General features: G+C 62.5%; 1 protein-coding gene across 7 annotated transcripts in view; it reads right to left on the reverse strand.

Annotated features, from left to right (window-relative positions):
• Nucleotides 1-19,243, reverse strand: part of MROH5 (maestro heat like repeat family member 5) — a 70,965-nt gene that overhangs the window by 7,725 nt on the left and 43,997 nt on the right. For 6 of the 7 annotated variants that reach the window (XM_038555650.1, XM_038555648.1, XM_038555647.1 and 3 more), the window contains exons 19-24: nt 18,384-18,538; nt 10,312-10,471; nt 8,887-9,263; nt 2,364-2,501; nt 1,914-2,028; nt 1,016-1,159 (exon numbers count right to left, since the gene is read on the reverse strand). In XM_038555650.1, the coding sequence (XP_038411578.1) occupies nt 1,016-1,159; nt 1,914-2,028; nt 2,364-2,501; nt 8,887-9,263; nt 10,312-10,471; nt 18,384-18,538 (1,089 nt within the window). The remainder of the gene's footprint in view (nt 1-1,015; nt 1,160-1,913; nt 2,029-2,363; nt 2,502-8,886; nt 9,264-10,311; nt 10,472-18,383; nt 18,539-19,243) is intronic. The other variant, XM_038555646.1, reaches the window with a different exon arrangement.

Consider the following 19,243-nt stretch of genomic DNA (forward strand, 5'->3'; position numbering starts at 1 on the left):
GCCTCTTGTCTTCTTGGGTGTTCAAGCAGCCTCTGGGACAGATGGAGGAGGCGGGGGGCCGAGGGCTCCCAATGGAGGGGGGGGCCGCGGGATCCCGATAGAGGAGGCAGGGTGGGGGGGTTGAGGAACTCCCAATGGAGGAAAGGGGGTGGGGGGTCGACGGCTCCCGATGGAGGAGGCGGGGGGCCGAGGGCTCCCGATGTGGGGGGGTGTCGCCAAGGACTCCCGGTGCAGGGGGTGAGGGCTGCGCGCTCCGGATCAGGTGAGAAAGTATCTTTCTCTAACCTGACGTTTCTATCGCACGGTGGACGGCAGCCACTGGCCTGGCCGGTCCGCGAGCTGCGGAGGAAAGGCCGCAGCCCGCGACAGCAGACGGCTGGAGGTGCCCCCTGTGCCGCACACGCGTGGTCTCCGCCCCGCACGTGTGACCCCTCCCACGGTACAGAGACGGGCACTGAGTCAGGCCCAAGGCTGAAGAAACTTGCTAGTGCGGGGTGAGGCCGGGAGGGACCCGGGTGCTCCACCACTGGGGGTGCCCTCGGATCCCACAGCGGGGCGACGGCAGGCATGTCAGGGCTGAGCTGGGGGCCCCAGTGGGGTGGCCAGGTGCCCAGGGCAGTGTCGCGGGCCTTCTCTCCTGCCTGTTTGCTGATGCCCCCGGCTGTTCACCATGGGAGGGGGCTGCTACAGTGAAGCGGGGCGGGAAGGGGATGGGAGGATCCTCCCCTGAGATTCTCAGGGCAAGTTCCCCTCTGGCAGCTGTGGGTGCACGCCTGGTAGCCCCCCAGGCCCCTGGAGCCGGCAATAGTGCTCAGTGTCTCCTGGGTGTGGAGGAGACGACGTCGGGGGGATAGACACTCAGCCCCTCCCATGACCCTGCCGAGGGGCCATCACCAAGCCCATCTACCGATGAGGACACTGAGGCCCAGCGTCCAACCCAGGAGGCCCCTCCAGACCCCCGCACCCAGGCGCTCTGGAGGGCGTGTGCCAGTGGCGACGTCCCTCGGGCCCTTACCTTCTCTGGGTGGAAGAGGATGTTTCCCAGGCCCTGCAGGCTCAACACGCGGACCTCGGGGCTGGGGTCCCTGAGGCTTCGGGCCAGTACAATCAGGGCAGCCTGCCTGGGGAGTACCTCCAGCAGGGTGGGGCTGTAGAGGAACTGGGGCAGCCCCCAAGGGCAGGCGGGTCAGGCCTGGCACCTTCCTGTAGGGGCCTCCATGTGCGTCTGGGAGCAGGGCTCCAGGGCCAGGTCTGGCAGGGGCTTGGGGGCGGGGGGCGGGCAGGTGATCAGCACCCTCTGGGTGTCTAGGTTAGTGAGTATTTGAAACCCCCTCCAAGCTGGTTCAACTCTTCCATGTATAGCTGGGGAAGCCGAGGCCAGAGGGGGAAAGGGCCTGGCCCGATGTCACACAGCGAGGCTGGGGTCAGGGGACAGCACTAGCCTGGCTCAGGGGGCATCTGGGGACAGAGCCCTGTGGACAGTGGCTTAGATGTTCCTGCTGCTGGGGGGGTGGGGAGTGGCACGGGGCTCGATGTCTGTCATGGAGACGCCACACGGCCCCCACGCCTTGCCCCGAGCCCCGCCACAGCCCTGCACCTCTCTGGGTCTAACCGGTGCCCCCTTGGCCTCCTGGTCCCAGGGCGGACCTGAGCCCAGTTCTGCCGACTGACCAGCCCTGTAGGGGTCGGGCTGGGGAGGGCGAGGGGAGAGACAGGTTCACCCCGGCCACAGGCCGACGGGGGCCTGAGAAGTGGGGGGCCCCAGGAGCCCCAGACCGTGCACCGCCCTGGAGCCAGATGCGGGAAGGAGGGGGTGTGAGGTGGGCCTCGGTCCAGGCAAGGTCCTGGTGGGGGCACTGAGGCAGCTGGAGGCGGCGGCGGCTGTGTCGCAGGCCCCCCGCCCGGGCCCCTACCTCAGTGAGGATGAGGATGGCCACCTTCCGCTCCCGCGCCTCCTTGCTCTGCAGATTGGGCAGCAGCTGGCTGGTCACGGCCTTGATCTGCTTGCAGTGGTTCTGCACCATGGCCCTGGGGTGACGGGGAGGCCTAGCTGGGGCTGAGGGGCCAGAGGTGGGCGGGCACCCCTTCTTTGTCCCTCTGCCCCCCTGGCCGCCCTCAGGGTCCGGACCTGGGCTGGTGCACGGGAAGCAGAGCAGCAGGCCCCTGGGCGGCCTGGGCCGGGTGGACCCTGCAGGCTCCCGGTGGGCGAGCGCGTGACGGGCACAGGGGGCACCGCCCTCCATGCCTCACATGTGGAGGTCCCTGGGCTGTGCACCCAGGCAGGTCCTGGGGGGCACCGGGGTTGGTACGCCCAGCTTCCTGGACAGGTGGTGGCGTGGGTCAGGCCCCGGCCCCTTGCCTACCTGGCGAGGAGACTCACGCCCTGTGGGTAGGTGTCGATGGTGGAGAAGAGCTTCCAGCCGCCCTGCAGCTCCAGGTGAGCGAAGTCCTGCCAGTGGCCCGTGGTGGACAGCAGGCTTTTCAGTGCTTCTAGGGATGTGCTGCAGTGGGACGGGGGGGTCACTGACCAGCCCTGCCCCGGGGAGGGTGCCCACTGCCCCCTGCCCTGGAATCAGGGGGGTCACTGGCCAGCCCTGCCCTGGGGATGGTGCCCGCTGCCCTGGAATTGAGGGGTCACTGGCCAGCCCTGCCCCGGGGAGGGTGCCTGCTGCCCTGGAATCAGGGGGTCACTGGCCAGCCCTGCCCCGGGGAGGGTGCCCACTGCCCCGGGTGGAAGGGTACATTCTGGCTCTAGTCTTGGCTTGGCTTAGGGCCCCTGCAGCCCCGAGGCCTCCCTGGGGGTGAGGCCTGGCATGGGTGGGAGCTGTGCTGGGTGAGGGGACAGAGTCCATTCAGACCCCGGGCCTAGGCTCTAGGGTCTGTTGCTGGGGCAGGAGCCCGGGGGGCTGCCCCTTTAGAAGTGGGGGGCAGCTGTGGCAGCTGTGTGCATGGGAGTGTGAGGAGGGCTTGGAGCCCCTCAGGGGACACCCGGACGCGTCCGTGGCTGGCTTTCCAAGGCTGCGGCTCCGGGGCCAGGGCCGGGGCTGGAGGGAGCTTCGGAGGTCAGTGGGCACCCACAGCACAGGGTACGGAGGGTCCAGGCTGAGCCCTGGGGGGTGATGCCGTTAGACGTGGGGAGCGAGGAGGAGAGCTGGGGAGCACGGCGCCAGGAAGCCCGGAGGAGTGTCCGGTTGCCCCTCCGGACACTCCTCTGCCTTCAGGGGACACAGGTTCCACAGGGCACATGCACGTGAGCAAGAAAGGATGCCAGACATGGAGCCCGGCGCCATCGTGTGCTCGGCAGCTGCCAGGTGGGGCACGGGCCCGGACCCCGTCGCAGCCTGGCTTCCAGCCTGCCCCCAGGGCTGCCCCCCCGCACTGCAGGCCGGCCTTGGGGAGCCGGCCCTGGAAGAGCAGGGCGGCCCCGCACAGTGGCCTGTGTTCCCACCCCAGCCACCCTGTGCCCCGTCCCTTGAGGTCCGGCCCTGCGTCACCCGTCGAATCGCCCTGGGTGTGTGAGCAAAGCCCCCCGCGTGAGGCGTCAGCTTGGACCAAGCACGGTTCTGAGCCAAACCCAGTGTCAAGGGACGGAGTCCTACTCGGCCGGAGGCCCCGGCGGCATCAGCGCAAATGCCAGCTGGCTTGTCGTGTCACCCCCAGATGTGCCACACGGCCCCCACGCCTTGCCCCCCACGCCTGCTTGAAGAGCAGCAATCTCGGCCAGAGTGACGGCAGTTTCAGGAGAAGGGGACCTCAAGGCAGAGTAGCGCTTCGTCCCTTCTGGGGCGACTCTTGGAAGGTTCGGGTCCCCGGGGCACCTAGGGCGTCAGCGTGCGTGGGATCGGGGCTCCGGGGAGACGGTGTTCGGCTGACGTGGGCGTTCCCGGGGGATCAGCGGCCCCTGCAGGGCCCTGAAATCTGGAACCACCCGCAGCCCGGGACGCCCGGCTGTGCACAGGCCCACGTGTGGCCTGACACCACGCAGCCCCAGACCCCCCGGATGCAGACGCCCTCGAGTGTGAGCCCGGCCATGCAGGTTCCGAGGCCGTGACCCCTCAGCCTCACCTCAGCACGGCCTGTCTCCCCCTGCACGTCCCTCTGCTGCCTTTTTTTTTTTTTTTTTAAAGATTTTGCCCACTTATTCACAGGAGACAGAGACATAGGCAGAGGGAGAAGCAGGCTTCCTCGATCCCAGGACCCCGGGGTCACGCCCCGAGCCCAAGGCAGACGCTCAGCCGCTGAGCCCCCGCGGGCCCCTGCTAACTTGGACTGTGGCAGCACGCACGCGGCGTCACGTTCCCCATCCTACCCATTCCCGCGTGTACAGTTCGGCAGAACCAAGTGCATCTCACGTCCGGCCCTGGAAGACTGTCCCGGTCAACACCACGCCCCTCCCCTGGCCCCTGGCGCCACCATCCGGCTCCGTCCGCGTGCGCGTGGTGGCCCAGGGTCCTCTGAGGAGCGGAGCCTTGTGCCGCGTGGGCTCCTGGGTCGGGCCGTTCTCGAGGGGCGCGCGCACGTGAGGACACGGGTCAGCCCTGTCGTGCCAGGGTCGGGAGGGCCTCTCGAGTCGCAGCATCGTGTGGATGGCCCACGTTTTCCTGATCCCTGCATCCGTGGACGGACACCGGGGTGGCTTCTGCATCCTGGCTCCCGGGAAGGGTGCTGCTGTGCGCACGGCGTGCACACCTGCCCCGAGGCTCCTGCCCGGAGGGGGCTGCTGCGTCCCACGGTGATCCTGTGTTTGACATGTTGAGGAGCTGTCGCTGCACCGTCCTTCACCCCCGCAGCGGGGGCTGTGTTGGGAGGTGGCCGTCCTCCCGCGTGCGAGGATCTCTCATGTCGCCAGTGTCCGCCGCCTTGGCTGCAGGTGTGGGTGAGTGGAGGTGAGCGGGGAGGTGCAGGTGCCTGGAGCCCGCCGTGGGCTCCGAGCTGGGCGTCCTGGGCAGCATTCGTCTGACCCTCCGATGCCTCGGCCGCCGTCCACTGCCGTCCCCAGTAACGCCAGGAGGAAATGAGGCCCCGGCTTCTCTTTTCGGCTAAGAGTCCAGATGCCCTTTCGGGAGTCTCCGGGTCACATGGGAGCCGCAGGAGGGCCGCCCTTGGTCTCCCCCACCGGGACACTGTACACTCTGGCCACCCTCCCCAGTGCCCATCAGACCCTGCCACTCGCTCTGCACAGAGCCCTCCGTGGCTCCCCAGTGTCCCGGTGTGCAGCTGACTTCGAGGCCTCCTTCCTCTCCCCTCCGTCCTGTCCCCTCCGCCAGTCAGGGAGCTCAGCCATCACTCAGGTCTCGGCTCCGAGCTGGGTCCTCGGGGACCGCATGACAGGTGGCACGCTCCGGGTCATCCTCTGTGGAGGCGGTGACTCTTCTCCCTTGGGGCCTTCTCCGCAGTGTCACCTGTCCATCTGTCCATCTGTCACTGGGCTGTCATTGACCCCATCTGCCTTTCTCCGGGGCTCTGAGCTCCCAGGCAGAGAGACCCATCTCTGGTGACCAGTGTGGTCTGGGACCTGGCGAGCGCCTGTGGAAGTGGAAGTGCCAACAGTGGAGCACACGGTGGCCCCTAGCAAATGCTGACGAAGATGACCGTCTGCCAGTCCTCCTGCTTCTCTTCCTCCATGAGCTGGAGGGAACATGGAGCGGGGCCAGGTGAGCCAGGAAAGGACACTAGGTCAGGGCGGGGCTGCGGGGGTCCCCAGGGTGGTAAGAGCGGACGGGCTGGGATAGTGCCACGTGAGCCCCTCCCTGCGGGTCCCGGGGCCCCTGAGACCACAACGTGCCAACGGGGCAGATGGACAACTGGGGCTGGGGTCGTGCAATCGAACCCTTCACCTTAACCGAGGCCCAGAGGAGTGTCGGCCCCTTGTCCAGGGCCCCTCATCGCGTTGTGTCCAGGACAGAGGCTGCCCAGTCCACCACCCCTCCCAGCTGTGTGGGCAGGGACCAGCCCATCACACAGAGTGCTCGTCGGGGAGGCTAGGACGAGGGCTTAGATCGCACACTCAGGCCCAGACAGCATAGCATTACTGATGGCTTCTTAGTTCCTCCTCAACTGCCAAAATCCAGGACTGTGAACCATGTTTTAAATTAAAAAAAAAAAAAAAAAAACAAAAACTTTAAACTTAAAGCTTTACGTTAATTTTCATTTATTTACTTTTAAAGCTTTAAGTTTAAAAGACAAGTAATCAGAAGGAGATGAGAAGCAAAAAGGAAGCACCAGGCTCTGCTGGAAACTGACGTTCGAGGTGAGCTTCCTGGCAGCCAGGGCCAAAAGGACAATGTGTTGTTCGTACTTGTAAGTGGTTCAAGAGAATGTCTTTGAAATAAGGAGCAATCAGATGCTCCGTGAGAATGGAAGAGAGTCAACGCACGATGGAGACACGAAAGGACCCCCCCGGTGTGGGGCGGGGTGGACGTTGGCTGGAGGAGGACCCAGCTGAGAACTGACTGAAGCAGTTACAGTGTCTAAAGAAAGGGGCTTTGGTCGTCAGAGATGCAAAGGAAATGAAGGGTTGGCAGAGCTTTTGCAGCCCTGCCGGGGGGAGGCCGCCATGCCCACATCCCCCACTTGCTGGTCCGAGAGGCCGGCCCAGCTCCGCAGGGTGCCAGGGACCTCAGCACCCTAGGAGTAGCCTGAGCCTGCCCCGAGGCCCACTGGGCTGCCACCCGGCGCCCTGCACCACCCCATGCGGCAGGGCACCTGCAAGCCAGGCGGCCTCTCAGCAGTGGGCGCCCAGATCCCCTCCTTGGCCGCGTCTCCCTCGATGGTATCCCAGCTGCCCGGCATCAGAGCCTGGACGGCAGCGACCCACCTGGGTGACAAGGCCCTCTGAGGCCCTGGGAGCGGCTGCTCACCCCCTGCCACCCCCGGCTGTCTACGGGCATCGCTGCTGGTCGGCCTGTCCTTCCTGTGGGCCCCTTTGGGTTCCTCTCCGGGTAAGGTGGGGGCCAGGAGCTCCACGCGCCCCTGTGGTCCAGGCGATCGGCTCAGGGGTGAGCATGTGATCTGAGACAGGCCAGTCAGAGCCAGTGGACTACCCCTGGGGCCACCCCCTCCTCCCTGGAGGGGACTCACGGGAGAGAGGCCAGGCAGCCGAGCTGGGGGCGGGAGGGGCGGCTGCTGCTTGAGCGGCTCCAGCCAGCCTGCCTGAGGGGGCTGCCCAGGAGCCCCGGGGGGCCGGTGGACAGCTTCGCTTCTGGGGGAGCCCCAGGGGGCCGGGGGTCACCCCCGCTCTCTGGGGGAGCTCCAGGGGGATGGGAGGACACCCCTGCTCTCTGGGGGAGCCCTTTCTGCAGGGTGCTGATAACAGTTGCTAGGTGGTGCTGGCCTTTGGAGGGGAACAGCAGAATGGGAGCAGGACCCCTATTTTAGAGAAGGTGTTTGGAGAGACTCGCAGTAGGTGAGGAAACCGGGGAAGAGCATTCCAGGAAGAGGGAGCAGGAAGTACAAAGGCCCTGAGGCAGGAGCAGACAGTGTGGGTGAGGGGTGTGTGGCAGGAAATGAGGTCCTGGGGGCAATGGGGAGCCAGAGGGAGAGGGGTCTCTGGGCCACTGAAAGGATCTGGCTCTTTCTGAATTAAGTGGGGAGGGGCAGGGGGGCTTGAGGCTGTGGACATGTTTTGAAGAGGGGAGCTGGGCTGCAGGGGGAGGGTGGGTGAGCAGGGTGGGGTGAGGGGGGCAGGGGCAGGAGAGCAGGGGGCTGGCCTGAGCGGGCAGGGGGCAGGGGGCAGAGCAGGAGAGCCGGGGCTGGCTGGGCCGGTGGAGCTGCCTCCCTGCTCCCTCCTCACTGTCGCCGTCCCACGTACGTTTCTGGGAGGAGAACGTTTTATTAGCTTATTAGGGAAGATTCATGCATTTTGCATGGTTGATCTGAATAAAAAAGGAACTTCAGCGCACATTCGAATTCAGGAGCAATATGAGAAGAGGTGACATTTTTTCCAGGGACGTGCTCGGGGAGAGCTGTTCAAAGTGACAAACTGCACGAAGCACATCATAATACAAACAAGTGAACAGTCGCCCTGCGGCTTTCAAAGAGCAGCTTGTTGGCTTTCCCAGGACGTGCCCGGCGGCGGGAGGGCCAGGCAGGCCGCCTCGGGGCCGAGGGCAGGGGCGGCACGTGGACGCTCCTCCGTGGTCCCGGCCGTGCTGTGCAGGGGCGCGGGGTGCGAGCGTACCGGGTCGGGCAGTGGCCAGGGGCCTGGGGGCCTCCGTGGGGCTGTTCCCAGCTCGAGCCCAGCCGCGGGCATGCTGCGTGTCCCGGGGAACCCTCTGACCCTGAGCCTTGGTGTCCTTAGGCGTACGGTGGGCAAGACAACGTCCCTCTCACAGAATTCCTGCGAGGACCACAGTCGGGAGGACGTGGTGCTGGTGTGGGCGGGTGGCAGTGCTGTCCTGTGAGGTCCCCACATGCCAGCAGGCTCTGGGTATCTGTGCTGCCAAGCGGCTGGGGTAGCCCGGAAACAGCCCTGTGCCTGCCCTGTCCCCTCCGTGCTGCCTGCTGCACCGGCCACGGTGGTGTTCGGGGCTGAACCGTGTCCCCGAAAACTATACCCGAGTCCTAACGCCCAACATGTGGACCTTATTTGGAAACGGTCTTTGCGGCTGGACTGGAGTTAGGATGAGGCCAGTAGGGGGGCCCTAGTCCAGCATGACCCGAGTCCTTGGAGGAAAGGGAAACCGGGACAGAGACACGCAGGGGAGCTCACCAGGGGAGGAGGGGGGGGGGGGGAGGGGGGAGCTCGTCTGCAGGCCAGGGAGCACGGAGACCATCGGGTGTGCCAGGAGGGGAGGAGGCTGGGGGTCCTCCCGCGTAGGCTCCAGAGGGAGCGTGGCCCGCCTCCCTGAGCCACCTGCCCCTGCCGCGGAGCACCCCTGGCCTTACCTGTGCGGGCTGGGCATGGCCTCTGGGGCCTCGTGGCCGGGCTGCGGCTCCAGGGCTGAGCGCGGCTCCTGGGGCAGGTGCGGCTCCTGGGGCAGATGGGGCTCCTGGGGCAGGTGCAGTTCCTGGGGCAGGTGTGGCTCCCGGGGCAGGTGCGGTTCCTGGAGCAGGTGCGGCTCCTGGGGCAGGTGTGGCTCCCGGGGCAGGTGTGGCTCCTGGGGCAGGAGCGGTTCCTGGGGCAGGTGCGGCTCCTGGGGCAGGTGCAGCTCCAGGGTGTAGTGCAGCTGGGCGAGCAGGGCCAGGAGGAGCTGCGGGAAGGCCTCCTGCACGGCCTTCTTGAACTCCCGCGCAAACTGCAGCTCATGCAGCATGTTCATGGCCTGTGGGGGGCAGGGGCACGGCTGACCTGTCTGTCCTTCCCGCCCCAGCCTTCAGGACCGCGGCCCTATCTCTGGGTGTCCCTCCGGCCCCCTCCCTGTGCCCTCCGACCCGGCACGTCCCGGACACCTCCCCCGCAACCCCCTCCCAGGCTGCCACCCCTGCGTCCCGCCCCTGCTCTGCGGCCCTGGAGGATTGGCCGGGTGGGCCTCTACCCCTGTTGGCACAGCCGGGGGACAAGTGGCCCTGGAAGGCAGAGCTACCGGACAGCGGCCCCGAGGCACCCTGTGCCCCTCGGAGCATTCGGTGCAGAATGTTCTTGGGGTGTGGCGGCACACAGTGGAGGCCCCCCTGCTGACCCCATGCTGCTGTATGGTTTCTGAGAGGAAGGGCCCGCATCAGCCCGGGGCTGGGGGTGTCCGGGAGGAGCGGGAGCCGGACACACAGAGGGCACTTGGCCTCTGCATCCATGTTCTGCCATCACACACCTGTGTTCAGGCCGCAGGTGTCTGAGGGGCCCCGGATGGGGAGGGGCCGTGGGGAGCTCTGGGCTGCTGTGTGTTGGGGGGCTTTTGGGGTGGGGGGTGTCTCAGCCTGGAAAAACACGGGGTCGGGCCACTGCAGCTGCCTCGTCACAGTCCACCAAGGGCAGGTGTGGCCGGCTCGGGAAGTGAGCCCCCTGTTCCCGCGGCCCCGTGAGGAGGGAAGCTGGCTTGGAGGGCTTCTCTGGGAGCACGGGGGCTGCAGGAGGCAGCGTCTCAGATGCCTCCCAGATCTACAACCCCAGACCCCAAATGTGGACGGAGGGCCCCACCGTTGTCCCCACAGCCGTCCTCTGCCTGAACCTGCCTCCCGAAGGCCCTGTGCTCCGAGGCCACCCATGGGGAGTCCTGCCTCCTGGGTGCGCGCAGGACAGGGTGGCTTCCACGGCCCGGCCCTGGGGCCGCCCCTCCCTGGGGACAGCGGTGGCCAGAAGGGCCGTGCACATGTGAAGCCAGCCCCCACTCGGTGGCAGCGGGGGCGGCATCGGGGGTAGTGGCAGAGACTCACAGCGAGCGAGCGTGGGCAGGGCTTGTCCTTGGGCTGGGGGCTGCCGTCTCGGGGCCCGGGGGGCAGGGCCCGCTCTTGCAGCCAGGCCAGCAGCACAGCCAGTACCTGGCGGCTCACGGGCTGCTCGGCCCCCAGGGCCCTCCACAAGCAGAAGGCGTGGCTGTGGGCAAAGAGGAGTCGTGAGGGGGCCGCAAGGGCCTGGGGAGGGGGGATGGGTCCTGCGTGGGACCCTGGCCTGTGGGTGAGGGTGGGTGGCGGGGACCCGGGGGACACCAGTAGACGGTGGGCCAGCCGCCCTGCTCCGTGCTCCGGGGGCCCCTGCTTCCAGGGTCCGTCCTGCAGGCTCCCTGTACCCCAGCGACAGACCCTGACTCCATCACCCAGTGGCTCCAAGGTTCTTACAGGACAAGTCCAGCTGAGCCCTGCCCTCTGCCCTCTGCCCTCCCGTCCTGCCTCGGGCCTCCACGGGGCCGTCGCCCCTGTGCTTAGAGCACCCCTCCACACCTGGCCTGTGCCCGCTCCGCACACCTGCCCAGAGGCCCGCCCTGGCCGCCTCCTCCTAGCCTGGGTTTGCTGGGGTCCAGCTCCCTGGTCTACCCGGGTCGGGGCGGTGGGTGGCGTCCACCTGTATGCGCTGAGCTTCACAGTCTCCTCGTGCTCCTTTTGCAGGTGGAGAAACTGAGGAATGATCGGGCCCTCCCCTGACCGATGAGCGGGGGCTGGAGGCCAGGTGTGGTCTGGGTGAGTTCTGGGGCCTTCCCACCTGGTCCACAGGCATGGGCCTGGGGGTCCTGGGGGCTCCCGAGGTGTCAGTGACCCTGACGGCCCTGTTTCCTGTGCTAGGTGGTTGTCGGGCCCCAGTGCTGGGTGCAAGGGGCTGGAGGGCAGGGGTGCCCCTGGAGGGGCGGGGGGGCCACAGTGGGGACCTGGATAAGCCCCCACCCCCGCTCCAGCAAGGACCCTGGGCCGGGTGGGCACGACAGCTCCAAGGACTCTGACATTGTTGTCACAAGGACCCGGGCACCAGTCCGTGCTCTGTGGGACTCTGGGGGCGTCTCTGGGATGGGGCCCGCCTCGGGAGGCTTAGGTGACCTGCTTCTGCAGGAGCAGGGGCGCCCAGCGTGCACCGTCACATGCGGGCAGTGAGCTTGGGGACAGAGCAGTGACAGGACCGGTAAAGTCCTTGCCTGCGTGGGAGTGACCTCATACGGCCCCACAGCCAGCAAACAGGGTGCGTCAGACTAAGTGCATCGGGTGGAGGAGGGGTGGGGCGGGAGGGGGACAGCAGGAAGGCGCATCTGGCTGTGGTCAGGTTTTCGGGGACGGCTGGGAGGCCTGTACCCAGAAGGGATGGCAGCCAAGACCCGAGGGCGTGAGGGGGAGCCACGCTGCCCTGGGGCTGGGGGGAACCTCTGGCCCCAGCACAGAGCTGATCTTGGTGCGCCTGGGCCCGGCAGGGCGGCAGCCTGGTCGGGGTGGAGAGACTGGATCTGGGAGAGGAGGACCATGAGATGGCGGGGCCAGGTGCTGACCTTGACACCACTGGGAAGGTGTTGCCTGGACTTTGAATGGGGGCCTCCGAGGGTCCACAGCAGAGGAGGGATGTGGTCCGACTGATTTCTAAAGCCTCCACACCGCTGCTAGGAGGGATGGGGGCGCCTGGAAACAGCCAGGGACTCCATGTGTGCTGGCCATGTCCCGACTTGGGGGAGTGCAGGGCTGGAGGGGATGGGGCGGGGGTGGCCAGATGAGGTACAGGATTCCTGGAGGAGGGGCCTGGGTGTGGACAGGGGAATCAAGGTGGCCCCTAGGGCTTTGGCTTGAGAAGCTGGGCTGATGGCATCACCGCGGGGAAGCCCACCAAGAGGACAGTTTCAGGGGAAGGCCAGCGGGGGTGGGGTGTCCAGGGGGTTCCAGTGTGGGATGCCTCCCAGATGTCCAGGTGCGGTTGTCAGGCGGGGCTGAGCATTCAGGAGGCGTCTGCTTGGGGACACTTAAAGCCCCAAGGAATGGAAGCGGCCACCAGGGGGGTGGGTGTAGCTGAAGGGAGCTCTGGGGACCAAGCCCCGTGGCCCTGTGCTGAGAGATGTGGAGACAGGAGGGACCAGCGAGGAGGCCGAGCTGGACTGGCCAGGTGGTGGGAGGAGAGCCGGGCGGGCGTGGGCTTCTGGGAGCCAAGTCAAGAAGGTGTTCCCGGGGGAGACAGCGGTTGCCACGAAAAGACAGAGGAACCCGAAACGTGTATCGCTGAGGACTAGAAGCCAGCCCGAAAGCCTACACGCTGCACGGCTCCAAGTTCCATGACCTTCTGGAAACGGCAAAACCACGGAGACGGTAAAAGGCTGCCAGGGGTTGGGGGGACGGAAGGTTTTTCCGGCAGCGACGCTACCCTGCAGGACACGCGATGGTGGCCCCACGTCACTGCACATTGTCGAGGCCCACGGGACGAACAGCGCCAGGAGCGAGCCCTGCTGGGTGTGGGGCCGCAGTTAACGACGATGCACCAGTATGGGCCCGCCGCCCCACGCAGGGTGTGAGCAGAGGAGGAAAGCGGCCGGGACGGGGCATGCTCTGCCTAAGTCCTCTACAAATATCAAACTGCTCCAAAAGCAAAGACTTATTAATTTAAACATCAACAACAATGAAAAAGGGCTGGGAAGAGCCACGTGACGCAGTCCCAAGGAAGTGAAGCTGGTGCTGCTGGATTTGTACTACGACAGACGACCTGCATCTAAAAATTTGTGTTAACATCAGGAAGTCAGGAAACAAGTCTCCAAAGACTACAGGCACCACCACCACACTCTTCAGTGAAATTGCAAAAACTACAAGAACATGTTTTTAGGAATACGTTTAGCCACAATGAAGTGAAAAAGAAGGGAAAGGAATGACGAGCGTTGGGTGGGTGGGTGGGTGGGGGTGGGCTGGGGGCCGGGGACTGGTGGTCCTCCCCGCTGTCCCTGTCCTTCGCTGGAGGTCATGACCTGGATCCCAGCCTTCGTGCAGGTGTCGGCCTCACCGGCGTGCATTCGATCACTGGAATGAATGAGCGCCGTAAGAGCCAAACTAAGGCAGGACACGCATGCAGTGATGATGGACAGCCAAGGCTCATGCCCACGCCGCTGGCGTGCAGCTGAGTTGTCATCAAAAGGTAAAAGAGAAACACAGGGAAAAAAGAAAGAAAACTTGGCAAGCCGAGCATAAGGTCACGTAGGAATGTGAAATGCCACACTCGGAGGGCAGCCGAGGCAGCGTCGGGGAAGGAGGAGCGGGAAAGCCCTTCTGTATCTGGTGCGGAGAAGCTGTAGGATGTCATAGGAATTGGGACCTTGGGTGTGAGCATGGGGACAGGCTAGCGACAGACTGCGGCCTGCGGGTGCTCGGCTGGGAGGGAGGGAGCATCCGGGCTGCAGGCCTGTCACTGAGCGATGCTGGCGGTTCCACAGAACTGCAGCCCGACCTCACGTCCGCAGCCACCTCCCTTATGGGTCGGCTGGAGACCTGTGTTTGAAAGGCAATCACCAGAACTTTTTTCGTGTAAGATCGTGGATGCGAGTGATTGAACCTGAAACTCCTTTTTATCAAAAAGCACATCCGGGGAGTGAAAAGACAAGCTGCAGAGTGCGAGGAGATGCTTTTAACACAATCGACAGAGGCCTTGAATCCAGATCACATAAAGGATTCCCGGGAATTGATAAGAAAAAGAGGGGACGACCCAATAGGAGGACGGGTCGGATGCTCCAACAGATCACCAAAGGAGATACTCAGATGGCCAAAAAAAAAAAAAAAAAAAAAAAAAAAGCAGATAAAAAGATGTTCAGCTTCGTTATTTAATTAGGAACTTGCAGATGAATGTCACTGTGCGATTCATACCACCGGGTTGCTAATGTTTTGATGAGTTGCTAGGAAGTTGGGGCTAAGGGTGCATGAAGATGTGAAGCAACAAGAATGTCCCCCCCAAAATCCCTGGCAGAGTGTGAGGTGGCAGGAACATTCTGGAAAACGATTTGATGTGCCTGTTGAATTTGGGTACATGCAGGGCTTTGTGGTGCAGACGTTTGCGTCCTAGACACACATACACACGCGCGCGCACATGCATGCTGGAGACGGAGTGCTGATGTGCATCGGGATGCGCAGGAGCAAGTGGGTGCGGTCCTTAGCCACATACCCAAGCAGGGGACAACCCAAGTGTCCGTCTGCGGCAGAAAGGGTAACCGGCATTCACGATATACCAAACAGCAACAAAAACAAATGAACTCCGACTCTGTGTAACATATCGGAATGAATCGTAAACGCGTTGTCGAGGGGAAAAGCCACATACCCAAATTATATTGGAAGGCTACGTACTACACAATTTTGTTCACAGTGTCAGGACACGCCACATTGTTTCCAGTGTTTCTAAAAAAGAAAAATTCTTCCAGGTGGGGATCTACGTCCATCACAGAGGTGGGCCCCCAAGGGCTGCATGTCCAGCGTAAGGATGATGGAAACCAACCCAACTGTCTGCAGAAGGAAACAGCCAGGAAGCCCGCCGGCCTCACTGGGAGAGTCCGAATCACAAAACCTGTTCCGGGGTCTGAATTCACACCAGCAGTGAGGCTCAAAGAAAGCCTCAGGCATAGACTTTTAAATCTGAAGTGGTTCCAGGCTGACAGCGTCCCCGGGTAACTGTGAGTCCAGGTGTCGGGCACACTCGACGACGACGTAAGATGCATTCCCATCTTATCGATGTTCAAATGTGAAAAATGTGCTTCTTAGAAGGGAGGAAATAGGGTATAAATTGCAACGTGGACCGAGGTGAACCACAGCCTCCTGGGCAGCTGGAGACAACTGTGGCCTCCAGGGTCCCCACCCCTGAAAGACAACGTGGAGCAAGAGGGAGGAGAAGTAAAACTGCATGGAAACTGTGAGGATGCCCAAACTCAACATTACTGAGAGCAAACAAGATAAAAGTCCCAGAGTCGAGCCCACTCACCTCCAGGATGGTGAAATCCATCCCCAGCTTGAAAAGAGAGAAGAGCATGACCACGGGGAAAGGGATTGGGCAGCCTCCAAGATGCACAGCTCTGGGAGAGAAATAGGGGAAAAAGAACCAGGTGCCTTTGGAGATTGGGTGGTGAAAGGGACCATGCAAGAGAAGGAAAATGTAAAACTCTATGGGAGAAAAGAGAACTAAAAACAAAACAAAACAAAACAAAACAAAAAAACCCACAAAAAACCCAACCCCAAAACAACCCCCAAACAGGAGGACGTATGAACCTTTCACTTGCTGCCTAGACAAAGAATCAACTGAATTCTCTGGACTCTGCTCTCCTAACAGAAGAGGGTGCCATTGAACGTGAAATCCTATAAAACACTCCAACAGCGTTTTATAGGAACAGGAACAAAATGAACAGATACACCGAGTTATTGCAAAACAACAACAACCCAGAAAAAAAATATAATCAGTGTATGACAAAAGAGGAATAGCTCCCGTCCAAAGCAGCCACGGTGCAGACAACGCCGTGAGGCTAATACCCCGGATGGTGCTCCTTCTGCTACAGCAGCACGAGAAACAGGCAGACCCACCGTGAATTATAACTTCAAAAAAAAAAAAAAAAAAAAAAAAAGGAAAAAAAAAAAAACCCCAACAAACCTCAGCAAAGAAAGGAAAAGAGGGTTTGAGTGAGTTCAGGAAAGAGGCAGAAAAAAGGACAAAATTATCTCAGAAGTGGAAAAAAATGCAAGATGCCCAAGAGGGACAGGACGTTCGCTAAGGGGCGTTGGGGCAAAAGCAGAAAGACGACTGTGAAAACTGGGAAAAGGACCAGAGGGAAAGTGTTGGAGATTGGGGAAGGGCGGGAACAGGGTGGCAGGGCCAGTGCCACGGGGGAACAGACGTGCTGTTTAAAACTATCACCTAGAGAACTTTCCAGAAGCAATAAGAACGCAAGCCCTAAATCTACATATTCTAAGGACCTGCCGGGTCCCTGGGAGGATGAACACAGAATGATCAACTCTGACATATTTCTTAATAAAACTGTTCCATTTCCAAGGTAAGCAAACACCCTCCAAGGTGTCCAGGTGGAAAGACCTCTTACAAAGGCAACCAACTAGACAGAGGCAAAAACAAACAAACAAACAAACAAACAAACAAACATCATCATCTGTAGACTTTTCAATACAAAGCAAGGTGACAATTGAGCAGCACTTGAAAAATACTCCATAAAAGAAAGTGCGAACCAAGGATTTTATGTCCAGCCAGGCTGTCCTTCAGGCACAGGGGAGCCGCTCGGGAGCAGCGTCTGTCGGAGGCAAGTCTGGGTCCGGGGGCGAGAGGACCAGAGCCTCCAGCGGAGGATGGAGGGCGCTTGTGGGGACCCAGGAGCAACGATGTGGGGCCCTGAGCAGGTGAGCAGAGGGCAGACTTCCACCTCCTGAATATGCGCAGCTGAAAATGCAGGAGGAGCAGGGGGCAGGTGGTGATGTGCAGGTGCAGGCCCGGTAGGGGTGCCGGAAAAGACCCCATGGATCTGGGACACCCGGGTGGCTCAGCGGTTGAGGTCTGCCTTCAGCCCAGGGCATGATCCTGGAGACCCGGGATCGAGTCCCGCATCAGGCTCCCTGCAGGGAGCCTGCTTCTTCCTCTGCCTGTGTCTCTGCCTCTCTGTGTGTCTCATGAATAAATAAATAAAATCTTAAAAAAAAAAAAAAAAAGCAATGGACCAGACAGTGAAAGCTCAAACAAGAACACAAGGGTTGAGGGCATCAAGGTGGATCGGGACACCTACTGCAAAAATACACCTCTTCTTTAATTAAAAAAAAAAAAAAAGGATCAAAGAATACACAGCCTGTAGAAAAAGAAAATAAGGTAACAGACAAAGCCAGGTGCACACGGCTACGGGACATGATGCCGGAGCGGAGAGTCCACAAACCGGTCGTGTCCACGAACGTGAAAGGAAGGATTTCACTCACTTATTGAGAGAAACGGACTTGCAGTTTGGATCACAGATCAGAGCCAGGGTCTACGCCGCGTGTAAGACAGGGAGCACATACCGGGCACGACGGGAGAAGGTGGACACAAGGCGCTCCTGTCATCCTGAGAACAAAGTGGAACCCAAGCCCCTGCAGCATTAAATGTGACCGGGCCGGGCACCACTTCACGCTGAAGTCACGCTTGCTAAGGGAGGTACATGTATGCAGACCCCTGTGCAGCGTAAAAACCGCAGGACATGGGAGGGGCCGTGGGGAGAAACGCACTGGTAACGGCTCTGATGTGTTCTAGGATGACACAGATCGGGGTGGACGGTCGTCCAGGGAATCTGTGATCTACACCAGACTCCCACCTGACGCAGAGAGAACGACGCCCTCTTCCCAACGGCAAGGGACGCTGAGAAGGTGGGTGGTGGACTGGAGGCCGTGCAGGGCAGAGGAGATCTAGGCATGGAGAAGTCGGGGTGAGGGAAACCCCAAGATCCAGACGGGGGGGTGGTGGGGAGTGAGACGGTGTCTGACCGGGAGCGACACCTTCAAGGACCCAGGGATGATGCAATGCAGGTGCCTGATGGATGCATAGCTGGGGGGCTAGACTGAGCACCTACCTGGGCTTCAGAGCTGGGATTTTGGGGAGGAAGAGGACCCTGGCCCACCTCCAGACTTGGGGGTCTGAGGAATTCACGAGAAAGCCAGCTCCCCCCCGCCCCCTGCGCCATGAGAGTTACAGGGTGGCCACGGCGGGGGGGGGGGGGGGGGGGGCGGGGAGGAAAGGGAGGTCCTTGGAGGATCAGGAAGGATGGTGAGACTTTGGTGGTGGCTGGGGTCTTGCTTGGCGCACACCTCGGGGCCTGGCACCCTCCCCCTGAGGCTACAGGTGAGTGATTGAGGTTGTGGCGGCGGCGGGAAGTTCTGTGGGCGACACCTGTAGGATGGGTGACATCCGCAGGATGGATGGTGAGCGGTGCCTCCCCGGAGCCTGCCTCGGGAGCTGGGCGGTAAATGAACGGGTACGTGGGCTCCCTCCCTGCCCCCAGAGCCCTGGGGGTCCCTGTGAGGGGGCAGGCAGGAGGGCAGAGCTGAGGGCAGCGGGGGGCTGGCACCTGTCCAGGGGTACGGAGAAGTCCAGGAAGGTGGCCACCAGCTCGGGGGTGTGGTTCTGGGCCAGCAGGGTGATGGCGTGCAGAGCCTTTTCCTTGGCTTGGGGGATGCAGACAGAGCAGAGCTGCAAGTGGATGGCCCGGCCCAGGTTGGCAACCTTACGGGGAGGCGGGGTAGAGGGGAGAGGGCTGGTCTGAGGGGGAGGCCAGGCGCCGGCAGGGACGTCTGAGGGCGGCACTTCCCTGCCCCACTGCCTGGCCAGGAGGGGGGTCCCAGGCCGAGGGGAGCGAGGCCCCACCCCCGAGGCACAGTGTGAGAGGCGCTCCCACTCTGTCCCAACACGGCCCAGTCCCTGGAAGGCACAGACACACCAGCTGCACATCTTCCGAGCACAGTGCGTGCTGGCCTGGCCCCCCGGGACCACCTCTGGTCCCTCTTGCTCACCCACCTGGGTCCAGTGTTGCCTACCAGGGGGGCTTCCTCATCTGCAGGACTTGGCATGGATCATCCTGTTTCTGGGGAGGGGCCCGCACCCCACTGGGGGCACATCGTTGCCTTTGCGTTACCTACGCTGTCCAGTCCTTATCTGTGTCTATCCCCTCCGTGAGACTGAGAACTTCCAGAAGGGTCTGTGCCTTCTCCTCCCCCATGTCCCACACCAGAGCCTGGAACGGCTGTTCCATCCGTGCACGCGTGCCCCATGGCCCTGCAAACACCACTCGGGGCCCCACCTGCTGGGGCCATTCCTTCCTTCCTTCACTGGAACCTGTCAGCCCGGGGGGCGGGGGGGGGGGGTGCTGTGTCTCCTGCATCAGGGGCAAGCTGAGGCCCCCAGAGGCCCGAGCCCCAGGGTGCTGACTGC

This window comes from Canis lupus, chromosome 13 (genome assembly GCF_011100685.1).
Source record: "Canis lupus familiaris isolate Mischka breed German Shepherd chromosome 13, alternate assembly UU_Cfam_GSD_1.0, whole genome shotgun sequence".
Classification (NCBI taxonomy): Eukaryota; Metazoa; Chordata; class Mammalia; order Carnivora; family Canidae; genus Canis; species Canis lupus.